Source organism: Mercurialis annua, linkage group LG4 (genome assembly GCF_937616625.2).
Source record: "Mercurialis annua linkage group LG4, ddMerAnnu1.2, whole genome shotgun sequence".
In the NCBI taxonomy this organism is placed as follows: Eukaryota; Viridiplantae; Streptophyta; class Magnoliopsida; order Malpighiales; family Euphorbiaceae; genus Mercurialis; species Mercurialis annua.
In genome coordinates, this window is record NC_065573.1 from 36,760,956 (window position 1) to 36,776,172 (window position 15,217).

The following is a 15,217-nucleotide window of genomic DNA, read 5'->3' on the forward strand; positions in this document are numbered from 1 at the left end:
TGCCAGTAAATTGAACCCGATTATGTGAAGGTTAAGGTTGAAGCTAAAGAACAAATCTGAACTCAGATTCAAGCCAATAGCAGCAGAATTACACAACCAGAAAATTATTTTATTAAAAAATGCTACATATGTATGAGCATGATGAATACATAGATGATACATGAGTGAGCTACAATAGGCTTAATACATAGTTTGACCCCTGAACTTGTACCCTTTTACCCATCTAACCTCTAAACTTAACGTCTCACCTATCGAACCCCTGAACTTGTTAAATAATCCGATTTAACCCCTGAACTTGATAAATACGTAAATATTGAACCCCTCCGTGCCACCTGTCACTTGAAACATTCTAGAAGAAATTGTGTACGGAGGGGTTCAATGTTTACGTTTTTATCAAGTTCAGGGGTCAAATCGGATTATTTGACAAGTTCAGAGGTTCGATAGATGAGACGTTATGTTTAGGGGTTAGATGGGTAAAAGGGTACAAGTTCAGGGGTCAAACTATGTATTCAGCCGCTACAATATGTACAAAAATGTGATTTGTTCATAGCTGATGTGTTTGGCTTCTGATTAAATACAATTTTGCTCCATCGTCGATCATTTCTATGTCAAGAATTTTACCTCCATCTTCTGTTAGTATACAACAATCATCTCCAAGATTTAGTTGTTCTGCTGCTGCTTTTATCAGCTCTTCAATGGTATTACCAACCCATAATACTATTCCTGCTCTTTTTTCTTCTTTCGGGCCCCATGGATGGAAGGGGAAAACTGTGCATTTCTTTCTGTGCTTTTGATCTGAAGTTAAAAACAGAAACTATGCTGTTATATATTAACTCCCAGTGAGAAATCCCATAGAGTGCCACTCTAACCGGTTTGCTGCTGAGCTATATTGCAAAGAAATGAAAACGCTAAAAACGAAAATGCTCAAATAGGAAACGGCAAGCGTCATTTTTACTAGCATAGTACAGGTTATAAAGATAAGGTTTCAGGGTTTGAAAATATTTTTGAAAAAAAGATTGAAATGCCAAATATACGACTCGATAAGTTTTGGTGCAACATAGCCGGTGAGAGTGTCAAGAAAATTAGTAAGATAGCAGCCAGTTCCTTGGAAATACCTATAATTTCTTGGGAGTGGGAAGAGAATTCTGATAGCTGGACAGATTTGGCCTCTTCTAGTAGCTTGATCAATTTCTTGTTTCCTGACACTCGACCTTCATCAAGTGGAGTTCTTCCCCATCTAATAAGTTTAAATAACAACACAATTTCCACTAATTAGATTTCATAATATTTTAAGATTTTACATTACACTCATTTCAGAAGATAAAAAAATTCTTATCAGACATGAAATTCTTTCATTTCACTTGTTTTGCATACAGTCAAAGACTCGGCTCTAATCACCTCTTTAAATTTGGTGTATTGGTTCCTAGAAAGAATTAATTTGGGCAGAAATTGTTGAAATTATATGTTTTGATTAGATTTGTAAGAAGGTATTTGTTCTAAAAATTATTATGAATGTTACAGATGTACCTGTCTTTGAAGAAAACACTGGCTCCAGCTTCCAACAACATCTTTACCATAATATAGTGTCCTTCTGAGGCAGCTACATGAAGTGGGGTTCTGTGGTCATAGTCTTTGGAGTTTGGATCAATCCCATTGGACAAAGTCCTTCTCAGAAGATCCGAGTCGCCCTTTAAAACAGTTGAACAAAGAAAACTACCAGCATCGTCGATGCTCAACTCCGCCCCTTCTTTAACGAGTAGAGATGCAATATGATCATGTCCATTCTTGATAGCTTCCAGTAATGGTGTATTTCCAAATTTATCTAATCAACAAATAACTAGTACTCAGATTGTGATATAGGTATTAGTTTTAACTTTACGCAACCTGTATGGCGAGCAAATTACCTTTGATGTTAATATCGACTCCCTCGTGAATGAGGAAGCGTGCAATGTCTTCAAAGCCTCTTGATGCCGCAAGATGCTGCTCAAAACAAAGGGTTTTCTTAGACGGAAATATTTACTTTGTTTTGCTATACTATAGCACTTAGAATGCAATGGCGGACCCAGAAATATTTTATAAGGTGGTCAAAATTATAATGAAACTTTATAAGATAAGTAAAATTGACAACAAATAAATTTTAAGGTGGGCAAATTATATAATTTAAGGTGATAAAATCATATTTTTCAATTCCATATCAACGTTTTTTTAAAGGAACTTAAAACTATAAGGTGGGCAGTTGCCCACCATACGCTCTTCCTAGGTCCGCCTCTGCTTGAATGTAATGAAATGATGTAAAATAAATGTATGAATGTCCATAATGCACTAATTTAGTCATACCAATGGTGATCGGTCATCATAATCCGTTCTGTTTGGATCAGCACCTGCTCGGACAAAGCCTTTTAGCTGATAAAGATCTCCATGATAGGCTGCACTATTAACCCTTAAAGCAAGTTCAGCTTCTTGCTTTCCAATGTGAAATGTAATGTCTGATTCTAGTTGCTTATCTTGAAGACCAAATTCTTTTCCCTGTTAGATTTTCTACTTTCAGACATCTTTATTAAATGTTTTAATTTAATCACCTTTTATTAAAGTTCTTCAAATATTGGTAGATTAACAGCATGTTAAACAAAGTTTCTTTTAAGAAATGATAATTCTGAGTAAACTTAACATACAGGTATGCAATATGCAGGGACACAGTCTTACCTCTAACATGTTGTTCACTATTTTACGTCCATCATAAAAGTATATATCGAGTATATTTGAGAAAGATTGTTTGTCAATCCGTAAAAGCCGACATAATTCACGAACACGAATAGTAAACGGCTGAGGAACGTTACAGAGAACAGAGATTTCTCCAAATGAGCTGTTCTGTTGTAATTGCAAGACAGCCTCTTCTGATTCGTTTTCACCTGAGGCAACTTTGTCCTGCAAATAAGTCAAAAAAAATATCTTGCTGTGTTATGTATTCTGCATGCTTAAAATATATAGATCTATTTACAAAAACTTCTCAGAAATGAAGTCATCCAAACAACAGCATTCCTTGCCAAGGGAGTTTCATCAATTAACACTTCTCGGAACAGACAGCTAATAATGATTCGACAAGAAATAAAACTTAACAAGTATGCCAAGTGATAGCATAGTCCAGTTTTCCTGCCCACATTGGAAGTGATAATTTAGTACTGACTAGTTATAATACTGGCATGATATTTCAAATAACCAGTCTGCCTAAAAGCTCAAGTTATTAAGTGATAATTCTCATTATGTCTAACAGAAGTAACACATGATGTTTCAGATTCAATGGTGTATATGTCCATGGATAAACTGATCAGCTTGACAAGATATTTCAATAACAAGAAAATGGTAAACGTGACGAAAGAAAATGGAACCATACCAGCACACCGTCACAGACAAAATAAAGTTGATCTACAACATTCCCTTGCTCCATAATTACTTCTCCAGGGAGAAAGAACTCTTCGTGGAGCCTAATAACCTGTGGCGTCAGGAAACGTACAGAAATGAATGATTTAGCAGAATCGAATATGCTATAATAGATAACCAGTCATGCAAAAAGCTATCCATTAGCCTACCTCTGTAGGGTTCAGAATTGGCAAATTGAACTTACATATGGATGTCCTTTCAATGTTTTCCCCATATTTTAGGAATACTTCATTACATTCACCTCTCGTATATACATCTCCATGCAAAACATAATTCAAAAAAGAAATAAAAGAAAACCTAACGCTAACAGCCTAACACAAAGTTTATGTTGCTAACTGTGAAGTTCATTAATCAAGATAATTTCCGAAGGAAACCCGAGATGGATTTAAAACAGATTGTAGTGATCAGAACTTCATTTTCTACCTTGCTGGACGTACAAGACAGTGTCCCACTAAAAGATTTAAAGAATGACTTACAATCTGACTGATAAATTCTGCAGAGCATCCTTTGAAGAGAGGAACATTTTCAATGTATGGCATGTATAAGGTTTGGGAAATCTGCAAAAGAGACAACTCATCATGATAAGTTTGGGAAATCTGCAAAGGGATTCTTTTATGGGAATCAAATATGTTTGTAAAAATAATTAAGGCTTCAAAATCCATCAACATAATTAAGTAGTGGATACTAATAACAGCAACAAATTTGGATGACAAGCATTAGGTGTAAGGTTGTATTATTATCCTCTTTAAAAAGAAATTTCTAAGTAGATATTTTTGTTTAGTGGCAGTTAAGGGCGACGATTATTAATAAATGAGGCATATCTCAAATAAAAATTAAAATATATTAATATTTTAAAAAAATAAAATTGAATAAAATTTGCCAATTAGTTCATTTAATAATAAAAATATAAAATAAAATAACAATAATTATAAAATATTTATTTGTTGAAGTTTTCTTAAATTCACCAATGTAAATGACCTAAGAAATACAATTTAAGCTAATGGTTAAACAATTCTAATAAAAAAAATTAATTTATCTAAAATTTAAAAAACTAACTCAAATGAGAATAAAATATAATACCTTTAATAATTGAGTGGATTAAGAAAAAAATAAGGTGTTAATTAAAAGAAATTGGCCCAAAGAATTAAAAGAATATGCTGCTATTAATTAAAGAAAAAATTAAACTGCTATTAATTAAAAGATACGGGCTAGAAATTTGCCCCAAAGCATTTCAAAAATTAAATGGTTAAAATGTGCCCTTTAATTTTTGGAACTATTTTAGGGTTGCAGTAGTCTATTGCTTTGAGCATGGCAGCCGGCCAGGGGATGGAATTGGTCCCTGGTGTTCTCGCTGGCGAGCCAGGCGACCGCCCGACCTCGCCCTTTCCTGGTGGCAATATGCTTATCTTGTGATTGAAGAATTACTTTATTTTCAAGAGATTCAGAAAATTCAAGGCAAAACTTTGCAGTTTTGATCGAAAACAATTTAGGTCCAAAATGTTGTATTTATGAAACAAAGGCTTGTGAAGGTTAAATTCTAGAACAGTTTCCCCTTAATTAACTCTTATCATTTGTTTATCTAGAAGCACATTTTCAAAAGAAAAAAAAACTTATAAACAGAATTGCAACGACTCCTTTAAACAGAATTTACCTTAGCACGAATGGAGATAGGAAGATCCTGAATAACAGATTCTTCAGTATAGCTACTCTCATATTGTAAGCGCACATGGCCTTTGATCTGATTACGGATCTCCTTTCCAAGTTTATTTCTATTCATGTATTTGATAAGATCCGTCATTTTATCTCTGAACCTTTCTGTTTTTGATCCTTTTACAATTAGTGCTGTCATATTACCTATCAGATAAGCTCCAAGAACCATATCAAATGATACGTAGAACATAACAAATATCATTTCCCTCAAATTGACAGCATGTATATCTCCATAACCTGAGGCATAAAGAGTAAACTTGTTAGGTGTTAAAGCTACTGATCTAATGTTTATAATTATGTGCAATGATCCTTATATGTAAATCTGATGTTTTTGCCCTAACCATAAGTTTTTCTGATATGTTTTACACAGTTTCACATCCTTTAAGCATTATATAATTGTTATGAAGCCAAACTATACGCTTATGCAATAAATAAAGCCAAGAGCTCTATAATGTTTGATGTTATGTTAACTAATATGTAACAAAGGGAACTTACCAACAGTAGCCATAGTGACAATAGCAAAATATAAAGATGTTATGTATCGCTTCCAGATATCAATGTCTCTGAAGGAGGCATAACTGTAATCGCCCATCTTTAAGCTTCCGATCCAAGTATAACCCTCTTCATTGGATGGCAGAGTGGTAGCCAAGAAGTAAAAGATGCAGGCTGCCGTGTGTGTGCAATAAAGTTCAACAACGGTGAGCTTTATGATCCTGCTAAAGAGGTAATTGATTCGTATATCCTTCTCCATTGTTTGAAAAAACTGGATGATTTTGCGCACTCGACATAGCCTAATCCACAAAAGATACCTTACTTCTTCTCTATGTCCACATGCCTAATATATGCATTTAAAACATAAGATTTAAACAAATAAGGGTGAGACTTAATTTTATGTTAGTGATGCGAGGGTAACTGGGCAATTCAAAGAAATGAATACCTTGTAGATCAGATCCCAAGGCAGGCAGGCAAGTAAATCAATGACAAAATGAGATTTTAAGTATCTACAACAAGAAAAGAATAATTAATGGATAATCTAGCTGTTTAAATTATTAACAAACAGAGTTCAATAAGACAAATCATTAGCATATTAGAAATTGTGTAAATTTATGCCGTAAAAATTTATGAATTTATCCGAAATATCATTCCACTTAATGAAGCAAAACTTGTAGGAAGCATAGCTATTTGAGGTATAAGAGGGGCATCCGCCCTCTTAATTTCTAAAAAGTGCAAAATTTTCAAGTGATTTTTTTTAAAATATATCACGTTATTTAAGAAAATAATACATATTGACCTTTTTATTTTTAACAAATTTTAAATTTTATATATTAATATGAAAAAAATTAAATTGTGCCCCTCCCCTAAAAACTTAGATATGAAATTAACTATGACAGAGTATGCACCAATCAGATATAAATATATTTTTTATAGTTCTATTATAAAAAAAATATCGAGCAAAAGAGGTAGAGCTCCACTATCACATATGGCAAGTCTCATCATGTTGAATTGCAAGAGCCAATAAGCACGTGACTAGTAGCAATAGATAAATTATCAAGGCACATGTAAATGCCAAATAAATTAACTCACTGCACGTTCAGAGTTATAAAATGTTCACAATATTGTATAGCTAAAAGCTACAACAATGTGTTGGACTCATGAAACCAACTGATCATATGAGCAATGAAATACAAGTAAAAGAATTCACAATTAGATTTTCTTTATAGTTTATAATGCATTAAAAAACTATAAAAGTAAGGTAAAATATATACCGTAGAGCAATAGGAGTGCGTTTATAAACCAAACGATATGTCTGGCTGTCTCTATAGGCAATGAAGAATTGTAAAACAATATCGAAAAGGAAAGCTATTTGGCCAATGATGTCCAGTATGAAGAGGTTTTCAGGTAATCCTCTGAAGAAACCAAACTCCATAGGTGTAAAAAAGGATGAGTACACTGCCCATAACAGTATGAATTTTGTCCATGCCCTATACCATCTGCACTAATTGAAAAGGTGTTCACTCATTTCAAATTTATTATAACAAGCAATAACATTAAATTAAGAATAAAAAAACGTTACTAGTTACATGCCTTAATGATGCTGCAGCATCCTAATCCACCAAAATGCTAATATTTGTCATTAAGTTGAAGACATAATTAGCATCAGCTAAAGCTCATATGAAACGGTCAAGGAAGATAATTTTCTTTATTCACAATGAATCTCAGCATACTACAGAGAAGTCTATCCATCTTCGGACTAGATTAAGTTATAAATACAGCATCACAACAAATTTTAGTGGCATAACTCAGTACAACATCCCATAAGCGCTTCCCCTCTCCAATTATCAAAATAAAAGTGACAACCAATTTAAATATTACTACTTTTTTATGAAAATTTAAATATTACTTACTATATAAGAAAGAATATTACAAAGAATTCATAACCCAAAACATAAAGGGAAAAAAGACCGGCAACTGAAGATATAACATCAAAAATTGTATGCCTTTTTCTCAAGTATAATATTTTTTATGGTATTGAAATTATTGATAAAATAAATATAATTATTATAGTTCAACAAAAGTTCATTTTGCCCCTCATTTAGCAAAATAAATAAACGAAGGATTAGTTCATGACTTTGACAAAAACACCCGCATTTTGGTTAATTTACCTAATTATATCCCTTAACCGAGATGGAAAAAAATGATTTCAGTAAGTGGAGATGATTTGACAACAAACCATGGAACGGGGTAAACGAGATAAAACGCCTATTTTGAGAGTATTTTTGTTTAAAGTCACGAGTTTGACCTTATTTGATCTTTTGTTCCAAGTTGAAAGGGAAAAACGAATCTTTGTTGAATTATGATTAATCAATAAAAAAGTTTGAGTTAGATTTTAAATTTGAAATAAAAATTTAAAATAAAATTAGAACAAAATAGATAAATTTTACATTGTATAATTTGATAAATAAATTATCCAAATCAAACACATCAATAATAGATATAATAATATATAAATTTTGATATATATATTAGTGAAACAGATGAATCTTTTATCTTTTTAACAACTAAATTAAGTCGACTATAATAATTAATTAATTTTAGTGCACTAAGTTTCGAGTTTTGTTTGTCCTATTTTCATGCAGGGAGTGAGAATCTTGATTCATATTTTGATGGAGTAATTATGTATTTTTTATTTTTATTTATAAAACGATTCAGAAACAATGTGAAGCATATAATTGTTTAAGCATTTAGTCTGAATTCTTAAACTAATAACTGCTTGAAAATAATTAATGATCTACAAAAAAAGTCTTGCCTCACTTGTTAGTTGTTACTGGTTTACTTGATTAAAAAACTAATTTATTAATCTACTAATTAAATTGAAGAAAAAAACCTCTACAATCAATCATTTTATTTTATTTATATCAAGCACGGCAATATTAATTAATCTCAAATAAAAAAAGTAAGCAAATATTGTTAATTAAATTATTTTATATTTACTGCTTATAAGAACCAATTATGACAAATATAACTATACAATTTTACGTATAGTCGCGTAACTATATATTTAGAAGATAATTAAAGAGAGATTTTACCATTTATTCAAATAACTATATTCTCAATTTTATTAAGATTTTTAGACAAAATTTTTTTTAACAAGATTAAGTCAACAATTTTAAATAATTTTTTTATATTTATTAATTTTATACGTTTTGCAAAATTATTATCTAAGTATGGGATAATATTTAGTATTTGAAACGGAAAGTAATCATCATTTAAACATTCTTCTTATTGTGATCGCTATTTTTATTATTATTATCATCATCATTTTCAAACTTCATGTAGTCAAAAATTAATTATTCAATTTAGAAAATCCAATTAACGTAATAATAATTATTTTTTATTTAGCGGTTATGCCAAACTTGCATATTCAAAATATTTATTAAACATTTAATATACATCTTATTATTTAAATTATACTTTAATTTTTTTAAATTTAACATTAAATTTTATAATCGGATGATACAGTACAGTAGTACACTCACTATTGATAAAGAAATTTCTTCTATTGATGACTACAAATATTAGCTGGAGAAATATGAGCCGTTAGTTAAGTAGTAAAAGTCAGATGAGTTTGACAGTTGAACAAGTAGAACTCAGCCACTTGTAAAGTTATGGCGGGAAAGACGGCGCCCTGTTTTAACCTAACGTTAACCTAAAAAATATAAATAATTAAGGAAAAGTAATCACTTATGCAGCTAAAATTTATCCACAAAATCAAGTGAGATTCTAGTTTAAACATGCCCCTAATGTCTTAAAAAGTGAACAACGATGCTCCGATTTTGACTCATAAATAAAACGTTGAAAGTCTATTTGTCTATATTTTAAGATATTAAGGACATATTTAAATTTTTTTAGATTTTAAAAATTTACTACTTGATTCGAGTCAAATTTTAAAAGTATAAATAATTATTTTTCATAATTAAATAAACTCTCTATCTAAAATAAATAAAAAGGCCAGAAAGATGGGACATAAAGACAGCGTGAGTAACTAAAAAACTAAATTAAAATTAAAAAATTTCCAAATTTAGATCAAAGAGAGAATAAAATTTACTGGCTGCGTAAATAGAAGTACTATTTGTTACTGTATAACAAATATGAACAAAGAAGAGTAAGATTGAAGAGATTAATTACCTGTTATCAGGATTGATAACGAGACCTTGAGATAAATAATTAAAACCATTAATCACCGACTCACGGCTAAATTTTCTCCGATTAGACGACGACGACGACGTCCGCCACGGTTGAAGTCCTAATTCATTCTCGATCAAATTAAACCGGCTTCCACGAGACGATTTGATTCGATCTCTTACATTACGATATTCATACTCATCTGCTCCGTCGTCTTCCTCCTCCTCTTTATCTAGCGTTACCTCCTCCTCGTGGCGATGACTGTGCCTTCTCTCTCTATTCATCTCTCTGTCATCCATTTTAGTAAGCTGATTTCAGTTGTATTTATAGGAATGCTATATTCATGGAGAGAGTTCGAGAGGATGATAGAATCTGTCCGTGATAATCAATCGATTTTAAACGTCAGTTGACGGTGAGAAATGGATGCTGTAACGGTACTTTGGCGAGAAAAAGGAAAGAAAAAGATTGATCACGAGAAAAATGGCGGATTTGGATAATATGGCGTCGGTCTCTGAAAATTTAAGACCAGTGTTTGTTTTTGAGATCTGAAACTGAGCGACGCTAAAATTTATAGACTACTGTGCAGATAATTCACAATCATTTGTGTTTTTGCGTGTTGCCTTTTAATATTCATTACGATAAAATGATTGTATTATTAGTGGTGTTGGAATACTTTCAAATTTCTCTGACTAACAAAAACTAAAATATTTTCAAAAATGTTATTTAATCTATTATCTTATTTCACTTTTAATGTCCCTCGTACGTGTCAGTATTTTATTCGTTCAATTTCCCTCTAAAAGCGTATATCTCAAAAAATTATTTTTAATGTGTACACTTTTTTATTGCCATGTCAGTGTCAGGTGGGTTAAAAAAAGTTGAAAATATAAATCTTATAAAAAAATATTAGTATTAAAATTTTGAGTTTTAAGGTATTTTAATTGATTTTTTTACCGTATAAAATTGAATTTTAAAACCTCTCACCAAAATAATTATTTCGTAAAATTGATTTCTATATATAATCTATATAAATTCAGTTTTATATTTTAAAGCAAATTTATCTATTTGAAGACATAATTTTGCAATTGCATGATGGATATTTTGGTGAACAATTGGACAAAATTATTGTACTGAAATTTTTGGCTAAACCCAGTCTTTAGTGCTTCAACTATTATAAAAATTGTGTGTTGGTTCTTATTAATGTTTTTTGTTTTAAAAGCTATTTTAACCTTTTTATTCTCATCACACAATCCTTTTCTAGAGGGACGTTAATAAAATTGAGAAAAATAAATTGTCTATTTCACTCCACAAGTGTTGTCAATTTCATGTAATTCAGTTTTTTTATTTAAATCAAATATGACATGAACAAATACAAATTAACTATATATGCCAATTTAAAAACATCCATTCTTATCCCTTTTCTGTCGTGCGGACCCTCAAAAAAGTGAAAATCATAAAAGAATAAAAAGTGTGCATATTCTGAAGTTCAACAAATCCAGATAAAAAGTTTTACAGCGTGGTAGAATTGAGGTATGATTTATATGGTAACTATAAGGTTTATAGTTTAGGTACTGAGTAACTGAGCCTGGGGTATTGAGGTATAATATGTTTGATTATTAATTTCGTTGTTTGAGGGTTTAAAAAAAATGATTGTATTCACGGAATCTTAGCGCCAGTTTATTTTGATGGAACGAAAATTTATTAACTGCAAGTACTTTTTATTACAAAATTTTAGTTCGTGTATATTGTAGTTACGAAATAAAGTATAGGTACCGCGTTGGGATAGAGATAGAAATTCAAATATTGAAAATTTATGGATAAGTCGCATATACTATCAATCTGATCAGGACAGCGAAAACCAAAAAAATCAAACCGCCGAAAATAGGTAGCAGCCTTCATAATTTAATCCCAGATAATATACGCAGTCAATGGTATGATTAGTCATTATAATCTCAAAATTAATAATTGTCTATGACGGTATAGACAGCAATGTATAATCTTGATCGATTAAGAGCATTTGACACGTTTAAGTTGACATTTTTATAGCACAATAAAAAATAAAATTGTTCATTCAATGTCTCAGGTGCAGCTTGCAAGGATTTAAATATATAACATTTGATTGTAATACCAACCATTCACCAAATGTAAAATTCGAATCATCCAATTGTTTTGATGAGTGGCTTAAGCAATTAACTTCACCTCAAGTCAATATTTTAATTTACAAATTTTAATACAATATTTCGATAAAATCCTATGAACTTTTTGGTTAAATTTAGACCATAAAACAATAATATTTATCATCTTAATTCATTTATCAATTAGAAAGCTTAATATATTTTCCTTAATTGAAACAAGAAAAACAAAAATTATTAAAATACTAAAGTTGCGGTAATATTTTATGAAGTAAGAATGTAATTTGAAATTGAAAGTGAAATTTATTAAGTGAAAATCAAAGTTCTAAACAAATAGAATGAACAAATCAATAAAATGCACATATATCTTCAAGATATTATTTATATCATATAATTTAATTTATATGAAAAGTATAAATATGTAATAAAAAAACTATATTGATTTGTTATAAATATATAGTAGAAATTATACAAATTTAATTAAAAAATAATTAATAAATTCATTCTCATTTTATGTGTTTCATGTCATAGGCTTATTTTTATTTTTAGAAGTTGATTAACTAGATAAATAGCAGTCAAAATGCTCTTAATTGAATGATGTTGATACCAACAATTTTTAATAATTGTATATACATTTTACGAGTCATTTTGGAATACTATTTATAAAGTGTATTAAAATGATGAATATATTAATTATTTGATAAAGTATATTTTTAATTAAAAAAATTAAATGTTTTGATACGTGTAAAACAGATAAATCTATTAATATGGACGAAAAATAGGCGAAAAAGAAACTCACTTTGGGAGAGAAAATGGGAAAGATAAAGAGTAGTTAATGATCTGGAAGAGTGCTTATCTAATTGACATAGAAATTTCTACTTTAAGGCCAAAATAAAGAAAAACAAGTTGAACAAAAGCAGCAAAAATAAACAACAGAAAATTGTTGCATTGGAGAAAAGGGCAGGTTTTCTTTCTCATGTACTTTTGTAATGGTTATTGGCTTTTGAAGTTGGTGGTCTTCATTTTAAAATTGCCAATTATTATCTTTGATTCAGATTTTACTTTTTCGGTGACCTAACTAGATATTTACATTGACAAAAAAAAAACTAGATAATTACAACATCTTTATTTATAGCTAATCAGAAAGTATAGCCTACTCATCATTTTCATTTTGTATAGTAAATGTTTAGAATCCAAAATTCTACACACCAATGACCTATAACTCAAATAGTATAAGCGCTAGACACTAAATTGTCAAGATCGTGGGTTTAATTTCTCCCACAAGCGCTCCCCCTTCCCTCAATTATAAAAAAAACGGAATTCAAAATTTACACGGATCACATTTATCTAAGTATGAGGAGTAATTTATTTTTTATATAGTTTACAGTCTATTGATTATGCAATGGTTAAAAATAAAACATTTTACTTAATATAGATAATTTATTTATTTTTTAATGATGAAAATATAATTTTTGTTCTGAATTTTAATAAACTTTAGAGTTTGTTGATTTAAAATGAATTTATAATGTTTATGAATTTCAATTAAAAAATTTGCAAAATTAACGTTTATATTGTTACAAGAATTCATATTCTAATTCCATAGATTGTATTTATATTAAATTATAATAAATTTAATAGAATATATAAATAAATTCAAAAAATGAAAGATGTTTTATTATAATGGCTAAACTATCCTTAATGATTATTGTTATTGATTAAGATGTTTTCTTTGGAAAGTATGAGTTTTATGATCTTAGCCACTGTCGAGTATTTTTCTTGATAAAATTAGTCATTTGGGACTTGAACTACAATTAAATTACCCTAATTACTTAAGTGCATGATTAGCACATTATGTTTTCTTGTAATTAATAAGAATAAGATTGGTGATTCATCATCTTGATAATTATGAAAATTTTAATTAAAATGCTGAGGTTTTGGTGTCATGCGTGGCACTAGTTGATTATTTTACAAAAGCACTATAAGGTTAAAGAAAATTGAATAAATCCTAAACCACAAAACTTGATTAATTTGCGAATTTGCCATGTCACGAGCCACATACTGGTTTAATTTAAGAATACTGCACTAACTACAAAGCAGCAATATTGCAGTTCCACTTGATTATAATTTTTAATCTATCCCATACTACTGATACAGCTCAAATTTTAAAATAAAAAATAAAAAAACCTATATTCATTACCGTTGTATGTGACCGTTTGTCACATAAGCTGCACTGCATGATACAGCGCAGTATATGTTAAAAATGTGACCGTTGGAAACAATTATCACTATAGTATACTCTCATGTCTCAATTTTTTCTCAATTATCTTTTACTTATTTCAATTCTATAAATTCCCCTGATTCTTTTTTTTAGGAATAAAACTTTCTCCTGATATATTTAGTTTTCTATTTTATCCTCATACAATTCTCAAGTCTAGTTTACATTATCATTATCGCAATTCTTTAACAAAATTTCAAATTGTAGTGGTAAATATGAAAACTTGATGGTCAATTTATGGAGTACCTCCAACTGATTCTTCCAATTATTTTTGAAATTGATCAAGTTCCAGAGGAACCAAGAAAATTTATATGAGTGATCGATTAGTTATCAAATGCATAAAATACTAGGGAGATCATTTAGTTCATCTTTTGAATTGGAGATTTATCTAACGCGTAAAGCATGTAAAGACTTTTTGATACTTGAATGGTGGTATTATCACCAAGATGTGTTCCCAACATTATAAAAGATGTAAAATATGTTTTCTCAAGTCTGATATCAACAGTTATTGTGGAACAAACTTTTAGTGAGTGAGAACGTATCTTGAATGAAAGACATTCAAATGTGGCTCTCAAATCATTTAGAAGCTCAAACTTGCGTAAATAATTGAAGTAAGAGGCAATAAGAGATCAAGAATTAGGCAATAAGAGATCAAGAATTTGTCAAAGATTACGCCGATGATTCATTTGATATCAATATCCGATGGCACTACAACTTTCAGCTTATAAAGTAATTATAGGATATTTGGTTTTTCAAATAATAGATAACTACTTAAGCTTTGATTGCTCTAAGCCCTAAGAGGATACAAAGACAATTTAATTTTGGTAAGGAAATTGAGTTCAAGCCCTTTGTTTTTCAATTTCTTCTTTAAATTAAAAGTAAACAATACTATAGTATAATTTTTACTTGAACCGTGAATCCCCGATCCCAAACCAAGACTAGCAATTCTTGAACCTACCCTTACTAGTCCTAATTAATTATA

General features: G+C 30.0%; 1 protein-coding gene across 1 annotated transcript; it reads right to left on the reverse strand.

Annotated features, from left to right (window-relative positions):
* Positions 1 to 88: 88 nt before the first annotated feature.
* LOC126676998 (potassium channel SKOR) lies at positions 89 to 10,493 on the reverse strand. The gene is made up of 13 exons (XM_050371407.2): positions 9,835 to 10,493; positions 6,915 to 7,139; positions 6,086 to 6,149; positions 5,644 to 5,983; positions 5,090 to 5,385; positions 3,915 to 3,995; positions 3,392 to 3,490; positions 2,704 to 2,925; positions 2,338 to 2,526; positions 1,905 to 1,980; positions 1,528 to 1,822; positions 1,116 to 1,237; positions 89 to 795 (listed from the first exon to the last, which is right to left on the reverse strand). Exons 1-13 carry the CDS (start codon positions 10,128 to 10,130, stop codon positions 545 to 547), a joined length of 2,556 nt encoding a protein of 851 aa, XP_050227364.1. The 5' UTR covers positions 10,131 to 10,493; the 3' UTR covers positions 89 to 544.
* Positions 10,494 to 15,217: the final 4,724 nt, after the last annotated feature.